The sequence below is a fragment of the Cajanus cajan genome, chromosome 2 (assembly GCF_000230855.2).
Source record: "Cajanus cajan strain Asha chromosome 2, NIPB_CcT2T_4, whole genome shotgun sequence".
NCBI lineage: Eukaryota > Viridiplantae > Streptophyta > Magnoliopsida > Fabales > Fabaceae > Cajanus > Cajanus cajan.
Genome location: NC_138518.1, coordinates 71,744,375 through 71,768,617, shown reverse-complemented (window position 1 = coordinate 71,768,617; position 24,243 = coordinate 71,744,375). Strand labels below are relative to the sequence as shown.

General features: G+C 29.6%; 2 protein-coding genes across 3 annotated transcripts; one reads left to right on the top strand and one right to left on the bottom strand.

Annotated features, from left to right (window-relative positions):
- The first annotated feature begins 11,597 nt into the window (after positions 1 to 11,597).
- Positions 11,598 to 13,748, top strand: LOC109813229 (monolignol oxidoreductase AtBBE-like 15). The gene has a single exon (XM_020377385.3). It carries the CDS (start codon positions 11,808 to 11,810, stop codon positions 13,413 to 13,415), a length of 1,608 nt encoding a protein of 535 aa, XP_020232974.1. The 5' UTR covers positions 11,598 to 11,807; the 3' UTR covers positions 13,416 to 13,748.
- A 3,896-nt stretch (positions 13,749 to 17,644) lies between these two features.
- On the bottom strand, positions 17,645 to 22,677 carry LOC109813232 (dihydroceramide fatty acyl 2-hydroxylase FAH1). 2 transcript variants are annotated; one of them, XM_020377393.3, is made up of 7 exons: positions 22,379 to 22,677; positions 22,194 to 22,286; positions 21,931 to 22,127; positions 21,734 to 21,839; positions 20,424 to 20,570; positions 19,932 to 20,066; positions 17,645 to 17,832 (listed from the first exon to the last, which is right to left on the bottom strand). In XM_020377393.3, the coding sequence occupies exons 1-6, from the start codon at positions 22,427 to 22,429 to the stop codon at positions 19,944 to 19,946; spliced, it is 717 nt and encodes a 238-aa protein (XP_020232982.1). In that variant the 5' UTR covers positions 22,430 to 22,677; the 3' UTR covers positions 17,645 to 17,832; positions 19,932 to 19,943. The 2 variants fall into 2 exon arrangements, with proteins under 2 accessions (XP_020232982.1, XP_020232981.1); XM_020377392.3 differs by lacking the exon at positions 17,645 to 17,832 and having other exon boundaries at positions 19,743 to 20,066; positions 22,379 to 22,676.
- Positions 22,678 to 24,243: the final 1,566 nt, after the last annotated feature.

Genomic DNA, 24,243 nt, shown 5'->3' with positions numbered 1-24,243 from the left:
GGGAGTAAAGCGAGTGTTTTCTATTATATTATTAATTAGAAATAAAGTTACATACACCTCAACCCAATTAATTTGTAATTCAACAAATAAGGTCTACCCATTATGAATATGAGTCATGCACACTTATGCACAACATCTGTCTACCCATTATGAAAGAACTTTGCACAACATCTATCCTTTTTTGACTTTTTATAGCCTCTTGAAAGTTAGATGAATCTCCAAAACTGGTGAGAAGTGCAAAAGAAACTATATCTTCAAACTCATACTTGGTGGGTGGCTTAATTGTACGACATTCCTTATTTTTTACAAGAGTGTACTATTATTGTTCACTAAAACTATTAGGGTCAAGTGTTGGTCATTTAATATGAACTTCTCATCAAAAACTACATCTCTATTGATCACCGTCTTATTTAAATTTGAATCCCAGAACTTGAGCCTCTTCACACCTTAAGCATAACCTGTCCATATCTCCTCTACAACTTTGCAATCCAATGAAGCTCGTGGTGATCGATTAAGTAGATAACATGCCATGTTAATTGCCTCTACCCAAAATCTTTTTGAGAGCCCAACATTTAGCCTCAAACACCTAGCCCTTTTAGGGAGAGTCCTATTCGTCCTTTCTACAATACCATTTTGTTTTGGTGTCTTACGCACTAAAAAAAGCATTTGAATTCCTTGTTCCTCATTGAATTTATGAAATTGTGAATTTGTGTACTTTGTGTCATTGTCAAATGTCAAATTCTTAATTTTTCTACCTATCTAGTTCTCCACCTCATCCTTCCACAACTTGAACTTGTCAAATACCTTGAAATTCTGCTTATGGAATACACCCAAACCTTGCAAGAAAAATTGTCAATAAAAGTGACAAAGTATTTAGAATGTCCCAATCATGGATCTTCAGTAAGCCCTCATACATCAGTATGCACATAATATAGAATCTCTTCGGTTTTGTGTTTTGCAACTTTGAAACAAATTTTGGATTGTTTCCCAAGTACACAATACTTGCAAAAATCTAACTTGCAGGTCTTAACTCCCTTTAAGAGACCTCTCTTATGAAGTTTTATCATCCCACGTTCACTAAGATGACCTAAACGCTTATGCCATAATTATTTAGTATCATCGTTTGACTCAATAGAAGTGCTCCACCTAATATTGTACTCCCCAATAGTATGTAAATATTGTTTGGAGTCTTTTGTCCTTTCATCACAGTCAAGGCTCCCTTGCACGCTTTGAGTGTATCCTGATCTCCATATGTCCTATAGTTGAAACCATTTGCCTACAAGGTACCAAGTGAGATCAAATTCTTCATCAAGTCAAGGATGTGCCTTACATCACACAACATCCTTATGCCATCATCATCCATAGAAATTTTAACTTGTCCTATTCCAACAATAGTACAAACTTTATCATCACCTAAATAGACTAATCAAAATTGCTTGACAGTATGTTGTTAACCACTCCCTATTTGGCATCATACGATAAGAGCATCCTGAATTAAGAATCCAAGCATCTATAAGCTGACTACATGAGATAGAAAAAACATCTCCTTTACTATAGTAATTTGAGTCATCAATCTCTGCTACATTCGCAAAACAGGATGATCCTTCACCAGATTTCTTTTAGTTTGGACAATCACTTTTAAAATGTCCCCTTTGTTTGCACTTATAACATATCACACTCTTTCTGGTTTTGAAATTTGACTTCCTCCTCGTAGAACTTGTCAATCCTTACGTCTTCCCACGTACTTGATTCCCCTTCATATGTAGACCCTCGCCTTGAGAACCCTCTTCCACATTTTGTTTCCTTTGACTGTGAGACATAAGTGCAACAATGATCTCTTCCTACCTGATTGTTTCTTTCCTATATATGAGGGTAGTCACCAAGTGTTCGTAAGAACTTGGGAAAGAACATAATTGAATCATTACCTTATCCTTATCATCAATCTTCACATCAAGTCTTAGTAAAACACTGATTGTCTGATTAAAGGCATTGATGTGCTATTGCAAATTAGCTTCTTCTTGCATTTTCATCCCATATAGTTTTTTCTTGCTATACAACTCATTCGTTAAGGACTTGGATATATACTGCTTCTCCAATTGCTTCCCTACATCCCCCGAAGACGTCGACTCCATAACATGATATAACACCTCGTCTACCAAACAAAGTCGTATGTTTCCCAACGCCTTTAGAAATCCTTGTTGTGCCAACAAATCCTTAAACCTCCTTTGCCATAATCCAAAATTCCTTGTTTCATCGAAATTTTTGACTTCTAATTTTGTAACAAGGTTACGCGTCATCTGATACCAATTGTTAGCAATAACAACCAAATTCAAAAATAAGAGAATAAAACATTCAACACACAAACAAGAGTTTAATGAGGTTTAGCAATGTGTCTACATCATTAGGAGTAAAACAGGTGTTTTCTATTATATTATTAATTAGAAATAGGTTACATCAAGTATATATAAAGAGGGCATAGTCCTGCACCCCCAATCCAATTAGTTTGTAACTCAACAAATAGATGACTCAAACCCAATCTGCTCTACTCCAACATCTACCTACCCATTATGAATGTGAGTCATGCACACTTGTACACAACATATACCAATAAAGATTATGAGTGTGTATGAATCTCGAGTACCTAATTAATGGAAAAAAGACTTTTAAGATCGATTATTTTGACTTTTAAGATTAGTTAAAGAATGGATCTTAAAAGAGACAATCTTAAAAGTTAGAATTTTAAGATCAATTATGGAATAACTGATCTTAAAAGTATCAGTTTAAAGATGAACAACGATGGCTAACGTAGGGCTACATTCAGGCAAAACATCATCGAAGATGAAGTACGCGCGTTCAGACTGCATTCATGAAGCGAGGGAGTCACACACACAATTGGGTGAACGATCGATGGGGAGCAACAGAGGTGTGAGGGGTTGTGTCTACAAAGCAAGAGAGATCAAGCGAGGGAGACATGCACAAGGAAGAATGACCAAGGGGGAGCAATGGAGGTGAGAAGGGTTGCATTCATGGAGCATGAGAGACCAAGTGAGAGATAACAACCAACGGGGAGTGACAAAGGTGCAAAGGGATGCATTTGTGGAGTGAGGGAGACTAAGCAAGGGACACACACTAGGAAAAATGGCCGACATGAGAGGTTGTGTTCATGGAGCGAGGGAAGCATGCGAGAGGGGGAATGACCAATGGAAAGCAATGGATGCGCAAGAGGCTACACTTGTACATATGGAGCAAAGGAGGAACGACCAAGGGAAGCGTTTTATACATAGTTACGGTACTTTTAAGATTGGTTCTTCTGTGACTAATCTTAAAAGGTGTCTAGCACAAAATTGATCATAGAATAATCGATCTTTAAACCTCAATTTTAAAACTAATTTTTGTATTGGTATAACAATTGTATTAGAATCAATGTTTTCGACAAGATGATCAACTCTGATATTACTTGTTGTTCATTGAGGATGACCACACATGTACATATCATCTCATTGGCAAAATATTGTCTATTTAAGTTCTCATCATTTTGTTTTATATTATCATCTGAAAAGTCTCATACTAATAAAAATAATTGTATATATATAAATTCATATTCATCCTGACGTGAAACTTTAATAATTTCTAAACCCATGGTTAAACTACTAAATGGATTGAAAAACTTTACTAACATATGACTTGATATCATATATTCATATTGATGGGGTTATTTTATGGTATTTGTCTGAGGGGATATTTTATGAGGGTTGTTTTATAAGGTTATTACACAACCATACTCCACAATGATGAGATATTGTCCGCTTTGGGCCTTAACCCTCACGGTTTTGCTTTTGGTCATTACCTAAAAGGTCTCTCAATCATTGAAGTATGTTTATGCTATATAAGTTGTTATTTTTTTATCATATTTTATCGATGTGGGACTTGTTTGTATCCCAAAAATCCTCCCCTCAAACAAGGGACCTAACCTTTCATGCAACGGAATCTATCTTTATATATCACATTATTAATATCATTTTTTTTGTAAGGGTTATTGGTTGTCACTTGAATCTAACCTACGACTCTGATACCACTGATAGGGTTATTTTATAGTATTTGTCTAAGGGAATATTTTATGAAAGTTATTTTTATAAGGTTATTACACAAATATACTCTACAATGATGAGATATTGTCCGCTTTGGGCCTTAGCCCTCACGATTTTGCTTTTGGTCATTACTCAAAAGGTCTCTCAATCATTGAAGTATGTTTATGCTATATAAGTTGTTATTTTTTATCATATTTTATCGATGTGAGACTTGTTTGTATCCCAACATATATTAAATAATTGATCACGTTTTATTCATTTTCTTTGAAAAAAATCATTACAATGCATTTAAATATGGTCATTTACATATGATGTAAATAAATAGTAAATAAACACAAATAGTAAATAAATAAATTTAACAATTTTCAATTTTAACAACTAATTTAATGAACCATTACAATTTTAGGACTAAAGTGATCGATAACTTACTATTCTAAAGGCCATTATGTCATTATATTTGTCTTACTATTGATTTTGTAGATAAGAATTGGTTTGAAATGGAAGAGAATAAAGAGGATATGTTAATAATTTAAAATATTTTTTTCTTAACTCGAATTGAATCAATTTGATGTTAATCTAGTTGGTTTGGTTCAGATTATCGGATATCTAATGAATTTTTTAAAATTAAAAAAAAATTGTCAAAACAAATAGATTTTTTAACATTAACTAAATTGATATATTGTCAAAAATTAGCTAAATTAATAGATTTGTAGTATAGTTTCTCATGGTTTCTTTTCTTAATTTACTTAAGGATTATAAATGAATTACATTACGTAAAGATGATTCTCAATATATTGGGATATTGTATCTCTTGGTTCCTTTAATTATTTGAAAAAAAGAATAAAAAAATATACATATTATGATATTAAAACATTTTTAAAATAAACAAAACACACACATACATGCATGTGCTCAACACGCATACACACACATGCACACATTAATTTTTAATCAAATAAAAAATTAAAAAAATATATAATATATAAATTAATTAGTTTTGTTTAGGTTAGTTCAATTTTTACATGTGTAAATCTGATAGTTGAACTAATCAATATTGGGTTTAATTGATTTGGTTTGGGTTAGACCCAAATAAAAAAATTGAACGAATTTAATTGGTTCAGTTCAGATTGTCAAGTTCATCCGATCCGACAAATATCCTTAGTTGAATATATATATATATACATACACACACACACACAACACACACACACACACACACACACACACACACATATATATATATATATATATATATATATATATATATATATATATATATATATATATATATATATATGAGGAGGGATCCGTTTACTCCAGGAATAAATCTACCTAGACTTACTGCGTTTAATAACTCATATTTTACATCAAATTTTAACGATCTAATCGTTGAATTTAAAGTACTTAATGCATAGATTAAATCTTCAAATTTTTAAAAAAATTAAAATTCATTTGATACTTCGTTTCATTAATTCAAATCAATGTATAAAATGATTTTATGACTATCTATCAATTTGAATTAATGAAATGAAGTATTAAATGATTCTCAATTTTTTTTTTTAAATTTGCAGATTTGATCTATGCATTAAGAATTTTAAATTAAATGGTTCGATCGTTGAAATTTGATATAAAATAAGGGTTAGTGAACGAAGTAAGTCTAGGTAAACTTACTCCTAGAGTAAACGAATCCTTCTTCTATATATATATTATAATAATAATAATAATAATAATTTTAATAAAATAAATAAAATTTTGATAATATATTTGAATTAAATTAATTATTTTGAAATCATGTTTTAAATTTTAATAATAAATTATAAAATAATAATTTTGTGTATTTATTTAATAAAAAAATATTTAAATAATTTATATTTACAAAATTTTAACTATATTAAATATAATTTAAAATATTATTTTCTCTATTTTTCACCTAATATTATTTTATTAAATAATTATAAAATTTTCTTTATTTTAATTTTTTTTTATTAAATCAACCCTTATCTATTATCTTCCATTCCTTTCCATTTTAATTCCTCCTCCAATCAAAGCAGTAAGGACGAATTTAACAATTCATTACAATTTCAAGGACGAATTTAATTGGCTGCTTATAATTTCAAACTATTTTTCCATTTCATTAATTTTAGGGATTGATATTTAGCTCATCAGGTCGTGTTTTAGTTGAGGTGGAAATTGGAGAGTGATTTAGATTTTGTCGGCATGACAAGTTTAACTGTAAATTTGGTATCTTATTTTCTGCTATAGCACAGGTTTTGTATTGTTATTTATTGACTTGGTGGGTCACATCTTGCGGTATTCTCAAGTCTTTGATATCAATTTATTATTTGGCCTTTAAAAAAAAAAGTTGAGGGATTACATTATGACAAACTGAGTTGTCATCCTAAAAAACAAAACTAAGTTGCCATTTATACTAAATTTAAATTGCACATGGCACAAGATAATGCCACTATATGTCCACATATATGATTCTTATAACAGTATATTAGCACTACTCTTTTTAATATTTTATTTATTATTAATTAAAATTTATTAAAAGTTATAATTTTTTTATCCTACATTTTATTAAAGAGTTTCTCTTATAATTTAATAGTAATACTTGTCAAAATTTGTAATGTTCAACCAATAATAAAGAGAGTATTATGAACAGTGTTAAAATAAGTGAATGTTAGCAACATTCTTTTTAATACCCACTTAATAACATTCTTTATTAGTAGTTGACATTTATTGAAAATAATTTTTTTTTGTAAGACCTACATCTCATATCTCTTTTTTTTATTTAATTAGTGATAGGATTTTTCAAAATTTATGATTTTCAACTAATAATAAGAAGAGTATTATGAAGAGAGGGTTATCATGAGTGGAGTACTAATGAATAGCAATATTCTCTTTGAAACTTACTAATACTCTTTTTTATTATTGGTTGAAATTTATTGAAAATCAAAAAATTTGCAGGTGATCCTGTATATATTTTAACGAGTCTCTCTTTTAATTTAGTGATTAGATTCACCAAAATTTGTAATTTTCAATCAATAATAAAGAACGTACTATGAAGAGAGCATTATAATGAGTACCAGTAAAAATAAGTCAGATCACTCCATAGAGGCCTATGGCCTATCCTACATCAATCTTAGGCTAGATAAAACTTTTTTAGAAAATAGGTTAAGTTAAGACTTTTATTAAAGTCTATTTAGTTAAAGAGGAGTGCTAGCAATATACTCTTTCTAACATATTCATTTTTATTGGTTAAAATTTATTGAAAATTACAAAATCAAGAAAGAGTCATTAAATATGGTGTGAGACTTGCCAAATTTTGTATTTTTCAAAAAAATTCAATCAATTAAAAAATGTGTTTAAAAAAGTATGTTGAAAAAATGTGTTGCTATTATTTTTCTTAATTAAAAAAGACAAGGCTTTAGACCACTTCTTTTTATCCATAGACTTTAGGTCATTTAAAAAGTCTATTATGCTTATAAAAATAAATATTTATTATTATTGGTGTTGTTATTGTATCAAGTTTTTTTTTTGTATTATAATATCAAATTTATTATAACGTTTATAAATATTAAACATGTTAATTAATATAAAAAAAATAAAAGTTTATAAGTTTATTTAGAGACAAGTTTATGTTGTGTTTAGAGATTTTATTATAAAATATTTTAAATAAATTATATTAGATCTTTAAAGATATATTATAAATATTATATTAAATCTTAAAAATGTGTTTATATCATATTTAAAAAGTTATAATAAACTTTTATAAAACAACATATATTAATTTTTGCTTTTATATTGATATTAATGTATTACAAAATAGACTGTTAAACAAATTTACAGATCGAATCGAACTTTTATGTAAGCTAAGCTCAGACCTTTAAAAAGGACCAATGACAGGTAAATAGGTCAATCTCAAACTCACCATGTATCAATCTAGGCCTAACAAAGCCTAACTCAATCTAGCCTATTTCCACTCTTATGCTTTGTTTGGGAGAGAGCAGGGAAGAAATGATTTGATAGGAAATAGTGTAGGATTAGTTGTTTGATAGAGTGAAAATAGGTGAGAAATAAAGATAAGTTAATATTTTAAGAATATATTTTATATAGTTAGATTTTTATGTCAAAAATATATTATTTAGATAATAACATTTTTATCCTTTACTAACTAACTATTTGGCGAAATCATATTTTTGGTCCCTCTATTTTCATCGATTCACAATTTTGGTCTTTCTATTTTAAAATAGAGATATTTAATTTCCTTATTTTTTTTAAAAATATGAAATTTTGGACCTTCCATCAATTTGATATTCGTTGATCATTAAATTTTAATGTTGTCTAGTGATATATCACCACTTAAATGATATGATATTTAGTGACATGATGTATAAGAATAAAAATTAAAAATAACATACAAAATTTTTATTATATATATATTTTTACGAGTGATTGATATTTATTTTATTAAAAAAATATTTTTATATATATAGTTTTTAGTTTTTTTACTTCTAAATATCATATTATTAAATATTATATTACTTAAGTATAAATAAACATCAAAACTTAACCATTAGTACATGTCAATTTTTTTTTGTGAAGATAAATAAACAAAAAGGAAAATTACAACCACAAAAATTACACTCTCCTAGCATCAGCTAAAAATAGTGGGTTTAGATCAAGTGGTGACGAGTCCAACTCTAAATACATGGAAGTAGAGTTCGATCCTAGTTTAACTAAGAAGTCAACTCATTGATTGTCCTCCTTCAATGTATGACACAACTGAACATGTCAATCTCCTTAAAGTAGTTCCTGGAGATGATAAACAAGAGCACTAAATCAATGTCTATGATCCCAATGGGAATGCACTAATAATAAAACATAAGCAAAATCCGAGAGACACAAAACATCTTTATAACCAAGATGTCAAGCAAGACATAAGCCAGATAATATTCTAGCTAACTCCATTATTATATTATCCATAATACCTATATCACCATAAAACACCTTAATCCAAGCATTAGTCGAATTCTTTATCAACCCACCAAAGCTAATAGGGCCAAGTTGCCCTAAATTGTAATCCGCATACAAAGAGACTTGCTCACTAATTGCATGCTCATAATGCATCCAAACCTCTCTTTGTAAATGTCAATTTGATAGGGAAATCAAAATTTTGTATTTTTAAAATTAGAAGGATTAAATGTCTTTATTTTAAAATAGAGAGACCAAAACTGCAGATTGATAAAAATAGAAAAACCAAAAGTGCAATTTAGTCTAACTATTTAAATAATAGTGTAGGAGTAAATTGTTGAAGTATTTTTTGGTGAAAAATTCCACACAAATCCACTTATAAGAGAGTGAAGTTAAATCCACATGGGTTCCTACCACAATTTTCTCATAAATCCACTTAAATCATCTCTTTCAAACACACTTTTTTTAATTCATTGATAATCTCTCTCCTTCTTTATTCCCTACTAAATCATCTCCCTTAAACACACCATGTAATCAACAGTGTTGCCAACATTTTTCAAGATATAAATATATGCTAAAAGATAAATACTAACAAAACATTATCTAACACACTCATTCTAATGTATTTTTAATTATAGTTTAAAATTTATTAAAATATAGAATGATGAATGAAATTTATTAAACAAATACAATTTTATAATTTTTAATAAATTTCAAATAATAATAAAAGTGTATCAGAATTATTGCTTAAATAAAAAAGAATCTATCAAAACTTCTAAATATTTATGAAAAAAAATAATAGACGGACTACTTAAGTATATATTTAACGGTGCCAAATAAAATAATATATTCTCCCTAATGTGGTTATGAGAAATACATTGTCCATAATGTAACTCTGGCATCCATCATTCTGAAATACTTTAGTAAAGTTGGGAGAATTTTGTTTTTAAAAAGTGATGGTAACATGTTATCATACATTAATTTTTAATTCTACCGAACATGCTGATGGTGCGTTGACCGCATATAAAGACGCGGTGTCACTCGTTCATTATTTTGAACTTTCAGAATAAATAAATATTATTTGCAAGAGCTGAAAGTTTAATCATAATTTAATTTATTTTTATTTAACATTAAAAATATTATTAATAAAAGTGTTGTAGAAGCTCGAAAGGAGCATAAGGTTGTAACTTCTATCATGGTCATGTTTAATGAAAAATAAGTGTTTTTGATGAATTTTTTTTTATTAATATGATTTTTTTTTCAAATCTAATTGAATTGAAATTAACTCGTTTCTACACACAATATATATATATATATATATACAGCGTGTTTGGATTTGCGTTAGAGCAAGTTAACGCACGTATTTGGATGAAAAAACGTGATTCCTCTCTTTGAATAGATGTTTGGTTTTCTCTTCTTTACATAATTTTAAGTGTGAAAATCAATTTTGCCTGAAGCTAATAAAAATAGCTTCTACGTTTGGAAAATTGATTTTGATAAATCAATTCTTAAAACGCAACACCAAACACACATAAAGTAACATGCTTTTTTAGGACATTATAGCAGACCCCCCTTGTTTGCTTTTTTTTTGTTATCTTCGATTACACCAAAGAGGTGTTGGAAGTGGTTAGTGGCTACACATTATTGAGTCATACGATTGATGATTGAATATGGTATTTCATGCTAAATACATGGGGATTACTTTTGCGTTTGAAAAAAAAAAGAATAATAAATATATGTGAAAATGAGTCGAGTTTACATTTGAGAAATATAACGAAATTATACCTAAAAGAAAGGAAAGACAAGAAACAGAGTCGAGATACCCGGAGGCTTCTTTCAGAGCTTGAATGGTTACTTCTGTGGTTGTTAGAGGACATCTTTTCTGCTTTTCATCATTATTTATTTTTTAAAATTCTCGATTTAAATAATTACATTTTCATATTTGCCTATGCTATACAATCACAAAGAAAGAATTTAAAAAACAAAAAAAAACCACTCTTTCAAGGTTATCTTTGGATGGCTTGATGAAGTATATAAAAAGCATATTATTTTTTTTGTGTGTGTCAATAATCTATTCAACTGAAACTCTTTCAAGGTTATGTGTGAAATTTTGAATCGATGAGGGGATGTAATTGAGGTTAACATTTTATATTGAATTATTTGAATTAGTATAAAATAAAGATAAAATATAATAAAAATTACTAAAACATATTTTTTTATCTTATTTTATATTTTACCTTCATTTTCTCTCTCACTAATTTGACATGGCATCCGATGAAAATTGTGTTCTACTCCATTATATAACATTAAAATATTAAAAATAAAAAATTCATTTCATTTTTATATTTTGTATTTCATTTCTTCTCTTTTGATCAATCCAATCATACCAAAAGGATTAGGTAGAGTAGCATACGATTGCGGAACACACGGCAGTGGGAAGAAAAAAATGTGCATATAGAAAAAAAGAAGATTATTTCCCATAATAATCTCGGGTGTGAAATGTATTGTGTTCAATTTTGATCTGCGATATTCCACGTTATGATTGTCATGATTTTCCATTACACCACTCTTTGTGAACTAAATAAAATGAAACTACCATTCATATGACGTTTGCCTTAGCTCAAATACACGTAGATTACCCCTATAAACCAGCATTAGCAAGTAGCAACCAGTTTATATATACAACCCAAACAAACCCTTTATTTGAACTCAAAAGAAAGCTGAAACTGAAACCAAACAACCATGCAGTCTCTGAGGTTCATCTTAGTAACTTTTGTAGCTCTATTATCAATTTCAGTTTCACTCACCACTTCTCTTCCAATTGAAGAAGCTTTCAACCGTTGTCTAAAACTCCATTCCAAAACGCCTGATCAATTTTCCTCTTCAATCTACACTTCCACAAATGGTTCCTTCTCTTCTATCCTTGAGTCCACAGCCCAGAATCTAAGGTACTTGTTGCCTTCAGTGCCAAAGCCAGATTTCATATTCACCCCACTTGATGACTCTCAAGTCCAAGCCTCAGTGATTTGTGCAAAACAGCTTGGTATTCACATGAGAGTGCGAAGTGGAGGGCATGACTATGAAGGGCTATCTTATGTTTCTCTCATTGAGAAGCCCTTCATGGTCCTAGACTTGGCCAAACTTCGTGCAGTGAATGTTGATATTGCACACAACACAGCTTGGATTCAAGCCGGTGCCACTATTGGTGAAGTTTATTATAGAATCTCAGAGAAAAGTTCTGTGCATGGCTTCCCTGCAGGCCTTTGCACAACCCTTGGAATTGGAGGGCACATCACAGGAGGTGCGTATGGTTCCATGATGAGAAAGTATGGTCTTGGTGCTGACAATGTTCTAGATGCTAGAATTGTTGATGCTAATGGGAGGATTCTTGATAGAAAAGCCATGGGGGAGGACTTATTTTGGGCCATAAGAGGAGGTGGTGGAGGGAGTTTTGGTGTTATTCTGTCGTGGAAGATCAAGTTGGTTCCTGTGCCACAAACTGTGACTGTTTTCACGGTAACTAGGACCTTGGAACAAGGAGGGAACAAGCTTCTTTATAGATGGCAGCAAGTGGCTCCAAAAATTGATGAAGATCTCTTCATCAGAGTCCTCATTCAGCCAGGAAATGGAAGTGTTCCTGGTCAGAGAACAGTGACCACTTCTTACAATGCTCTATATCTTGGTGGGGCTAATAGGCTTCTCCAAGTCATGAAGCGTGGTTTTCCTGAATTGGGTTTGACAAGAAAGGATTGTGTGGAAACTAGTTGGATCAAATCTGTGCTTTATATTGCTGGCTACCCTGATGGAACAGCCCCAGAAGTTTTGCTCCAAGGGAAGTCCTCATCCAAGGCTTACTTCAAAGCAAAATCAGATTTTGTGAGGGAAGTAATCCCTGAAAAGTCCCTCAATGCCCTATGGAAAGTTTTTCTTCAGGATGATGGTCCTCTAATGATTTGGAACCCCTATGGAGGCATGATGAGCAGGATTTCAGAATCTGCCACCCCTTTTCCCCACAGAAATGGGGTTCTCTACAAAATTCAGTATGTGACTGGATGGCTTGATGGAGAAAAGAGCATGGAAAAGCACATGAGCTGGATGAGGAAGTTTTACTTCTACATGGCTCCCTATGCCTCAAAGTATCCAAGGGAAACTTATGTTAATTATAGGGACTTGGATATAGGGATGAACAAGAAGAATAACACTAATCTTTTAAAGGCTTGGTCATGGGGCTATAGATATTTCAAGGGTAACTTCAACAGGTTGGTGAAGGTGAAATCTAAAGTTGATCCGTCTAATTTCTTTAGGCATGAACAGAGCATCCCTCCTTTGACAACTGGTAAGAAAGGGTAGAATTCAAGAACACAAGACCAGCGGAGTACAAACAACACTGTTATGATTAGAATGCTAGCTAGACCTATATGACAACGCTATATCTGTTTACAAGGTGGATTATTAGCTGAAGAATAAAGATTCTCATAAACATATTTGTGTTCCTTTTTTTGCAACTTCTAAAATAATTTGAGGCATTCACAGTTTAGTGCACTTGCTTTTAGTTTCTTTTCATGTATGTGTACTCGTGGCGGTGGCAGTGTGCTGGGAACGACGTGAGTTTGGCATTGAAGTGACTCTTTTGATATATCATATATAACTTTTTTGAAATATAGTGCATAGTTGAGCATTCAAGACTTTTCTAGAGTTAGTCCAAATAAATGTCAACATAAATGGCTAGCTGGTGTGAGTCTAACAAATACTTGTTTGACTTGGAATTAAGGAAGAAATTGTTAGGCCACTCTGAACATAATATTTGAAGTTTCTACATAGAAAGGGACTTGACACTTAAAAAAGTTTGTAATTAACGTGTTACTGTTATGTTATTAAAAGATTAATTAATTACTGTAATAAAGCAACTAATTATTAATATGTTAACTGAACAATAAGCAACAGACATTATTAAACAAAAGCTGAAGTTGTACACTAAACTAGTACTTCATCGTCAGATGTAAAAATAAACTCAGGACAAGTGGTTTCTTTTTTTTTTCTTTTTTTTTTTTAAATAACTTAGGACAAGTGGTGTTAAAAGGATATGCGTATTGCAGTAAAAAGAAAAATATATGCGTACGCAAATATATGTATATACGGTCTGATCATGACAATTTATGCGTCTAGATAAAGGTCTTTTTTTTTTCTTTTATTACATATATTTAGTAGAACTTAAATACTTATTTGATTATGAATGACACATTTTATTACATATAATTTTTTTTACTTAAATATATTTTTAATCATTTTATAATTTTAATTTTTGTCATAAAAATTATTGATTTGATCCCTATATATTTATATATATATATATAATTTTAGTCTTTGACACTTTTATTGATGATGTATCAAACACTTTTTTTTTTAGAAAATTAATGGCTAAAATCATAAAATAAGATATTATATATATGAATCTTGTCTTAACTTTACACAAGGATTTAAAAATAACATCAAAAACTAAAATTAAAAAATAATATTTTATAGTGAGCAAAATAGACTCAAAAAATTACAGAAATTAAAATAAAAAATGATTATATTAAAAGAACTAGAAATATATTTAATTAATATTTCTTATACCATAATTAATTAAATAAATGTAAATATAAAATGTTACATGTTAATAGGTGTTTTTTTTTGTAATAAATTTTATTTTATTTTTATTTTTGATAAGTTAAAATTGAAATGTCCTTATAAAAAAATTGAATTTTTTCTTTATAACAAAATTTATTTAAATTAGTTTTGTACCCCTTTCAGTCATTGATCCAAAATTAGTCTTTCCTAACTCTCCTTAAGAAATTTGTTTACTTTATGAGTAAATTTACATAAAATTTACATAAATCTACATAATTTGACAGATAATCATAAAAATATTTTATATGTTAATTTGAATTAATAAAAAAAATATTAAATACTTTTAAAAAAATTTAAAATTTACAAACTTAATATATATTAAGAATTTTAAATTTAACTTAAATTATTAAAATTTAATCTAAAACATGAATTATTGAATAAAATAAATTTAAATAAACTTATTCCTTAAATAAACCTCTCTATATATATTATATTATATTAGGTAACTATATTTTATATATATATAATATATATATATATATAGTTTAGTTACCTAATATAATATATATATATATATATATATATATATTATAGTTACCTAATATAATATAATATTATATATATATATAATATTATTATATTGAATCACGAGGCTGACTTTTCTCTTTTAAAATAATACTTGTTACGAACATTTTCAATTATATTAATTATGATAATAATAGTTTTATTATTTTGACAAAAGTACTTTTATTAAAAAGGTGAAACGTGATCCTTTTTTTCATTTGATGTTAACGTACAATCGGGAAAGAGTATGATTTATGGTCTACTTTAAGTTTTTTTTTTATAAGCAAAACAAATTTAAATTAAAGGGAGTACAAGGGGTACTCCAACCCATTACAAGAGACACATAGACAAAATTAGAATCCAGGCTAGAAAGAAACTATGAGAAATACAAATTCGGGTTATAATACCAACTTGTGTAACTAAAAGAACACCCAGGGACAGAACTATTAATCCACTTTCATGAACGCAATTTAATATTATCCAACACTTCCTTGCAATCTGTAGTACCTTGTTGAAAGATAATGACATTTCGATGAAGCCATAGTGACCAGATAACAGAAACCCAAACCACCCGCAAAAAGTGAGAATGTTTTTTATATATACCAAGATTCGTCCAATATAAATAAAGAGAAATTAAAGAATTTGGAAAGACCACCGCAACCTCCAAAAAATTAGCAACAGCTAACCAAGTATTAAATGTCATCGGGCACATTAGAAAGAGATGAAGAGGGTCTTCAACAAACAGAGAGCAAAAAGAACAAAAATTATTATCCAACTCCACACCACGTACTTGTAACAATGATTTGCACAGGAACGCATTCAATAACACCTGCCAACAAAACACCAAGCACTTGATCGGAGCCTTACATTTCCAAAGACTTTTTATAACTAGTTGAAAATCTGAAGAGTATCTGAGTTCTCCACCTACTGAGCGTTGTAGCCAAAGGTACGCACTTTTCACCGAGAATACACCGTCCTTATCATAAATCCATCTCCAATAGTCTTGCCTTGAAAAGATAACCTGCAAGCCCTGAAGCATATCCAACAAGGTATTCACACTCCTACCTTCATGAACAAAAGGTTCTCTTCTCCAATTAACATGTCACACCCACGTAGATCCCTCCCAAGTTCCATTATCTGCCACCAATGACAACGGGTCCAAGGCAAAGGTTTAAGTTGTTTGAAGCAAGATTTCCTCTTTGTAGTAATTGAATTGAGTTTGTAATTTATAACTTTATCCTTATTTTTTCTGTAAAAAAAAAAAAAGAAGAAAGAAACTTTATCTTTATGTTTACGTTGTTATCCTCAAAATTTAATTAATATTTTCATCAATTACTCGATCATTAAATAATATACTAATTTTTTTTATTGTCAAGAAGAATACTATAATACTATAGTATCCAACTATCAATTCAAAATTAAAATCTTACAAGCTAAAATCCTTAAAATTAAATGTCACATCAAATTATGGAAAATCGTGGTTATACAACAAATGTGTAAAAACAATTTACGTTTATTTTTCTCTGTCACATCATTTAATATATTCGATAATGATGAAGAAATAAATACACACAGAAAAGTAATGTTGTCTAATTTGTTACTTCTTTTGAAGTCAATTATAAACACATTTAAATAACTTTTACGCTAATTATATCAATTAAAATTATTTTTTTAATTTTGTTAATATCATTTAATTTTATTAATCTTAATTAAAATTTATTTTTTTTCTATACATAACTGGCTGGAATTTGATACTAAAAAAAGTCAATAAAAATAAAATTTTAATTAAATAAAGTGTATTTTGCAAATGGTAACATTAAATAGGATAAAGTTAATTAAGATTTATTTATATTTATATCCAAAATTTTTGAGATTTTTTTATGTTTATATTTAAGTTTGCAGAAAATACATGAATTGTTGTACGTGTATTATTATCATTATATTTAAGCTATGATGTACACATACAACACCAATATTCAAGACGATATATTTAATATGACAATACAATTTATTTAAAAATTATGTATGATGCAAAACACATGTACAATGCATTATTAATGTAAAAAGTTTTAGATAATTAATCTATCAAAAATCATAATTTATATGATTTTTAAAATAATTATTGTAAAAGTTAATCAATTTATCATTTATATAAATTGTGATTAAATAATAATATAAAATTATTTCATATTATAAGTGTATCACAGTTGAGCATATTCAAATTAAGAAATAAGAATTATAAAAGTTATTGTTATAAATCTTTCTTATCTACAAATAGGAAATTATCGATTTTAATATTCCTTTCTTAAGATCATCCTTAAAAAAATATTTAATTCATCAACACACAATACTTTTATTTTTTTTCTATATTATATATGCCTGTATGTCCTGTAGCCACTTAAAGGTATTACTAAACATCCATACATAAATATGGAAACATTGTAAGAAAACAAACTTATAATTATGGAGTAACCAAAGTACCCTTCAAATCCTCGCGCATGGAGGTTATTAAATCCAAACTAAAGAAAATTACTAATAAACATTAAAGCTGGAATTTTTCTCCTCTCGTTATTCCCTCCTTCCTCAACTTGGTCTGAAACATGTTAGAACACATTAATGAGAAAAATGTTTCGGTAAGCGTCCTGGAACATCACACCCACATAATCCATAACTAGACATATAATTTATACATTGCAATTAACTTCAAAATTAGGTAGTAAAGCATAGAGAGAGAAAAAAAAAACTATGGAATATTACATTCAATATGCATTTAAAAGTTTAACTTGAACGTCTCTTTTACTTTTCTTTTCCATCCTCATAATAAATTTGAGCTAAGAATCTCCAACCCTCTTACTTTTGTCATACATCCATTAAGAATTTAAAAGGGACGAATATCCTTTCTTACTCAAGAGGACATTGAGTTTTATCTTTCATGACTCCTTGAAGATTCGAAAGCTTTACTGTCATTTCTTGTCCAAAAAAGACCCATTTTAATCATTTTGCATATTTGACATATTAAAAAGAAAACATATAACAATTACAATTATTTAAAATACATTTAATGCAAAAAAAAAAAAAAAAACTTCACTTTCACTCTAATAAGAGAATTAAGTATTAGTATGCTTTAGGAAGTATGCCCATGTTTGTTTCTAGCACGCTCGTACTTGACAACATGAGATGTATTTGAAGTGTAACCTCAAAATCTTAGTTAGCAGAGTCGTGGTCCCTTGATATTCTCATGCTTATTGCAAAGCATAAATCTGGAATGAAGGAGGACTCTCTTCGTTTCCTTTTCCCCTCCTTTCTCACTCGAGTTAATTTGCATTTTTAGTCTAATATCTCATCTACAATTTTAATCTTTTAAATTTTAATTTCATAATTTTAATTTTTTAAAATTTGTTAAATATTTGTTTGTTTATTATTAAAGTTGTAACATTAATTAATTAACATGACAATCAATATTTAGGTTAAATTGTAATTTTAGTCCTCATTTTATCCTATTTTATATTATTTTATCATTTTTATGATGTAAAATACTAAAAGTATAGTTTAACTCAAATATTATTAAATATTAATTATTACATCATTAACTCAATATCAAATCATAATCAATATTATAATTTTAGTGATCCACACAAGCAAATTTAACGGTTATAAAATTTCACAAAATTTAGAGACTAAAATTGTTAAAGTACAATTTAACCTCTCACGTATAGTTACACATGTCCCATAACAATTATTAAAAATCCTCACTCAAACCCTCAGTCATACAACAACAACATATATACAATTAAGATAGATCTTTTAAATTCTTATACTTGTAGTTTTTTTAATTATTTTAGTCTTTATCGTTAAATTTTTTATTTTTTGTAATGTTTCTTTCATGTTGACATGATAAATGTATTAATTTAACTTTATGTATCAAATTTATTTTACTAGAATTACCCTAAATTAAACTTCTTGACACTTTATATTTTTTTTATATCCTCACCTATGATATTCATTGTTAAAATACCTTTCTTTTTTACTTTCATAAAACTGAAGTGTCCAACCATATCAACATAAAGCATACGTTACAAAAAATATTAACAATAGAGATTAAAAGAATTAAAAAATATAAATATAAAGACTAAAAAAATTTATCTTAAATAATAGTAACTAAAAAAGATTTAAAAAGATAAGTATAGAAATTAAAAAAATTTATTTTAAAATATAGAGACTAAAAATATTTGTTTTAAACTATAAGAACTAAAATGTAAAATAAAACTATAAAGATTAAAAAAAATAATCTAATAAAAATATATTATATTATATTAGTAAAATATAATAAATAGTTAAGATTTCATGTAGTGATAATATCATTATAGAAAATTCTTTCCCTTATCATTAGAAGTATAGAACTAAGGTACTTGTATTGTATCTTAATATTTTTGAAAATGGGAGTTAACCTTCACCGAGGCAGAAAGCCAGAATGCAATAAAGGACTGTGCACGGGGAGGCGAGTTTTGTTTTATGCTATAAATTTGATGTATTTATCAAATTTTACAAAATGTTTGACACAAGATGGTGGCACGTTAACCCTCAGAAACATTAACTGAGAAGCAAAACAATTAGACAATCAAGACATGAATTAATGACATATCTCGTTTGAGCTCCTGAATTTACTACTCTTAACCAATGAACAAATGCAACCTTGACGGTAACTTATCTACGTTTGGCATCCCCTTTTGATTGAGAAGGAACCGTTCCAAAAACTTTATCCCACAGTGGCGAAGTGATCCCGAAGCCATAGCTGTGGAGCCTATAATGATGATTCAAGTGGTATTTCTGCAAAATAACGAAGAAATTATTATTTGTCTTTTCCTAGCTTACAAAATCCAGATAGTTGCCGATACATCACACAGAAAAATGAGACGATCCAAAACCTTTAGAAGGGTGGAGAGGAGAATGCTATCATGTTTTATGGCCAGTGTAACTAAAATGAAAAAGAATGCCTCAATGTTCCACTGTTTATGAATTTAATGTCCTTCAATTTCTAATCAAATTAAATATTAAGGCCAACTTTTGATGAACTATTGCCTCTGGTAAATTACACAGCTTTTACTTATTGACAAGATGATTCTGCTCAGTAAAACACTGGAGTATGGAACCGTAGTTTAATTATCATCCAGCTAAAGGTTTTACCTTGAGACTTTTGGGCATATTAGACTTTGGTTGACCATGGTGCAAGTAGTAATGGGTGCAATCATACATCACATAGCCCAACAAAATACCTCCAAAGATTGCAGGAGCAGTTGAAGGCGTGCATAAAAGCTTCACCAAGTTCCAAATCTGAACATGGCAGACAAAAACATTAACATCAATTCATGGAATCTCTTATGTAAGTTAAACTTGGAAAGTATAGACATAGAGTAGCGCTATCTCTAAATTTCACCAACATCTTCATACTAATCAAACATTTTATAAAATGCCAAAAAGCTTTCTGGCCGTTTTCAAAGGAAAGCTGCAAACTATGTTACATATGGCGACATGCCGAGGTTCTTTTGTTACATCAACAAGGCCATTCCAGAAGCAGCCATAAGCCATTTCTTTATTTTAGGAAACTCCAACAACATGATTGTGAAGGGTATAAAGATATATCCTTTTGGAAGCTGCAAACTATTTGCTTTATGAAAAGGCTTATGAGTTTTGGATTTTCTTTCACTAGGGAAATAATTCTATATCCTTCTACAAATTTCTCTTGTTTAACTCAATGACCAAAAGTAGTGAATGCCTGATCTCAAGATAATAAACTTGACCCTGCCATTCATTTTTCCTCTCTAATAAAATTTCCTTTCATGAATAAAAACTGAACACTAAAAACAGAACTCAATATGACCTTTAAACAAGTAGTTTTTTTTATTTATCATTTATATATAATTGTAAACAACTCCGGAGTAAAGTATTTCACAGTATTAATATTAACCGAATACTTCAATGTTGCGATGATGAATACTTTCATCTCCAAAATATATTTTATTTAATTGAAATTCTATTTCTAATGTATCCTTTTTATTCTAAATATCAAGTTTCAAGAAGGATAATATAGAGAGAAAAAAATTTAAAAGAAATTAAATAATGTTAATTAACTTTCTTAATTAGTATACAAATTAGTTAATTTTTTTTTATAGAGTTCTTTTATTTTTTTATCCTACCATGAATATTTCCTAGTTCGACTGGGCCAGAAATTAATCGCGGTCGCGATTCTGTGACTGTCCCTCCTTGATTCAACGAGTTTTTGCACATAGCCTATAATTATTCCTTGATTTATGAGTTGTGTCTTTAATTACAACTACCACTTACACTATTTAATTATGAGTATTTCTAAAATAAAATCTTAAATTACAATGACATTATATTAATTAAACTACTTCTTAATGAATTAGGTATAGAGAAACAGAGGCGATAACTACTAAAGGTATGAAAATGCATGATTTTGGATAGAAAAGAAATACCGGGAGGGCAATTAAAGCGGCAGCTGCAGGGGGGAAAACAAGTCTCAAGCTATCCATGGGGTGCTTGTGGTGGCAGCCATGGAGAAGATAATGCAAGGTGTTTCCCCTGATACACACAAGTACTCAGCATTATCTATTCATTGAAGAGACGTGCATTCAAACAAAACAAAACATAACACAGAACGAGAATAGAATACCAGTAGCTGGTGGTTTTAATATGGAAAAGAAAACGGTGCAACAAGTACTCGGCCAAAGTCCAAAGGAAGATGCCAAAACCCACGAGCAGAGGAACATTTTCAGAAGGAATGCCTAATTTAACAGAACTGGAAATGAACCAAGACGCCACCGGAACCCAAACGATCGGAATCACCCACCACGCAGTGCGCGTGAACAACTGTGAAACAACATTAACTTGAGAATTGAAATTGGTTTCATTGTTTTTCCAACAACAACAACGTACCTCCAAAATATTGCTTTGGAAAAAACGAGGACCGTCCTTGCTTACAATAGGCTGGTGAACCCACTCATCGTAGGCTTCCCCGAGATGCCCAACCTGCGCGGTGCGAAACAACATTTAACAAACACATGCTGTGCGTGCGATTAAGAAACACATAATTGGGCTTGGGCTTGGGCTTGGGCCTTTACCTGGAATACAAGGGGCTTATTCAAATCGACGATGAATTTCTTGGCGAGCATCTTGCGAGTGATGAGAAGAGAGGAGATCTGGAAAATGGAAATGCGAGATCCAAAGCGAGGCTCCCTCTTCGGCTCTTCGCGCGGGAGAGGGAGATTCGGGAGTCTCTAATGTGATGTGGGTTGGTTCTCAGCGGAATGCGAAGGCAATTTGAAGGTCCATTTTATGCTCCTCCTTCCTTCTCTTATAGCCGTTAAATCCCTCTTTCAGAATAGAAAACCATCCCGAATTTCAGTCCTTGGTTTCCATCACTGCCAACTCATCATCATCATTGCACGCCATCTTCTTTTGTTACGCTTTTCCCCCTCTTCTTTTAATATTTATTTTTTATCCCCTATTTGTCGCAACGTTTACCTTACTCCTCAATCATTAAAATCAACTTGCCTCCATAACTAGAAGTATTTCCTGCTTTGCATGAACTTGGAAGCACATGCAAACACCATCAATGTTTTTTTTTTCTTTCAAATAATTATGTTTTCACTTTATTTTTCAAAAATAGGTAAAAAAAAATATATGAGTTTTTAAAAACATAATTATTAGAAAGAAAGAAAAAACAAATACATTCTAAAAATTTATTTTATATGATAATTTGTAATTAAATACTTATATAATTTTTAAGAGTTGTCAATATATTTTGTATCACTCAACTCTATAATATCGATGATATTATGGTGTTTTAATTTAATTATATAATTATTGTTGTATTTCTAGTTGTTGTAATTTTGTTATTTAAGAACTTTGGAATTAAAGAATTTTGATAGTTAAGCTGGTCTTTAAGGAATATAAGAATTTTCTTTAAAAGAGAACTCCATAAGTTTAAGTTTTAAGAATTTTAGAGAGAAGCTAGTGAGAGACTTTTTGAAACTCAGATTCTTCTTCTCCTTTTTCTGAGAAATATTCCCCTTCTCTTTCTTTGTGACTAATCAATGTTGTTGAGTGGATGACTTAGATCTTGCAGAGCTTAGAAAATCCCAAGTCGAAAGTTGTTCAGTGTTGATTCTTTTTTCCTTTTTTGTTGTTTCAATTCTTTAAAAAAAAGTATAGAGAAACTCGTGTTTTTGATTGTTATAGTTGAATGCTTGTTGTTTGATGTTGGAATTCGCGGTTGTATTATTTATTTGGTGGTTGTTTTAAGTTGTCTGCTCTAAGTTTTATATGTATCGGTATGTAGATATGGTCGAGACATATGTGTATAAAACGACCAATCGAGTAAAGTATAAGATTAGAAACTTAGTTCCTAACTAAATATTAGAGAGACATAATACTTGGAGGGTAGTTGATAAACTAATCTCATAGAAGGCTTAGTGTTTGCAAATTAATGTCGTAATAAACTCATACTCAAATTGTTTTACTTGGGTAGTAATACTAGATTTCCTAATTTAAGTAGCAAAACCTAAAAAATCAAATTAAGTTATTAAACAAGCCCTTTTAGAGGCCTAAAGTTTATATACTTGACTTAGTTGCAGTAGGTCAAACGTTAAGGTTGGGTAGGGTCTAGCCACTTAAACTACTCACCCTATTGTAAGAGATCTCTTTAGTTGATATGCGTGACAACTCATTAGTTGTATATTCTTGTATGATGACCATGTTGTTGAGATGAAGTTGTTTAAGTTGCTTAATTATGTTGTAAGTATGTTGTTTTTATTTCACAAGCTTACCTTGTGTTTTTCTTGTGGCTGGAACTGGTATGATTATACTTTAGTATGAGAGCAGGACAGGATTAGCAAGACTTTGCTAGGATGGTTGGTGGAGAATCATGTTGGAAATGACTTCTTTTGTAATGTCTTTTTTTGGTGGCTAAGTCTTTGCATGCTAT

Bases quoted from the DNA above. Each gene is read 5' to 3' on its own strand.
- LOC109813229 (XM_020377385.3), top strand. From the start codon at position 11,808: ATGCAGTCTCTGAGGTTCATCTTAGTAACTTTTGTAGCTCTATTATCA.
- LOC109813232 (XM_020377393.3), bottom strand. From the start codon at position 22,429: ATGCTCGCCAAGAAATTCATCGTCGATTTGAATAAGCCCCTTGTATTC. The intron at 22,287-22,378 runs GTAAAGGCCCAA...CGCACCGCGCAG, and splicing joins ATAAGCCCCTTGTATTCCAG to GTTGGGCATCTCGGGGAAGC. The intron at 22,128-22,193 runs GTACGTTGTTGT...GTTGTTTCACAG, and splicing joins TCCAAAGCAATATTTTGGAG to TTGTTCACGCGCACTGCGTG.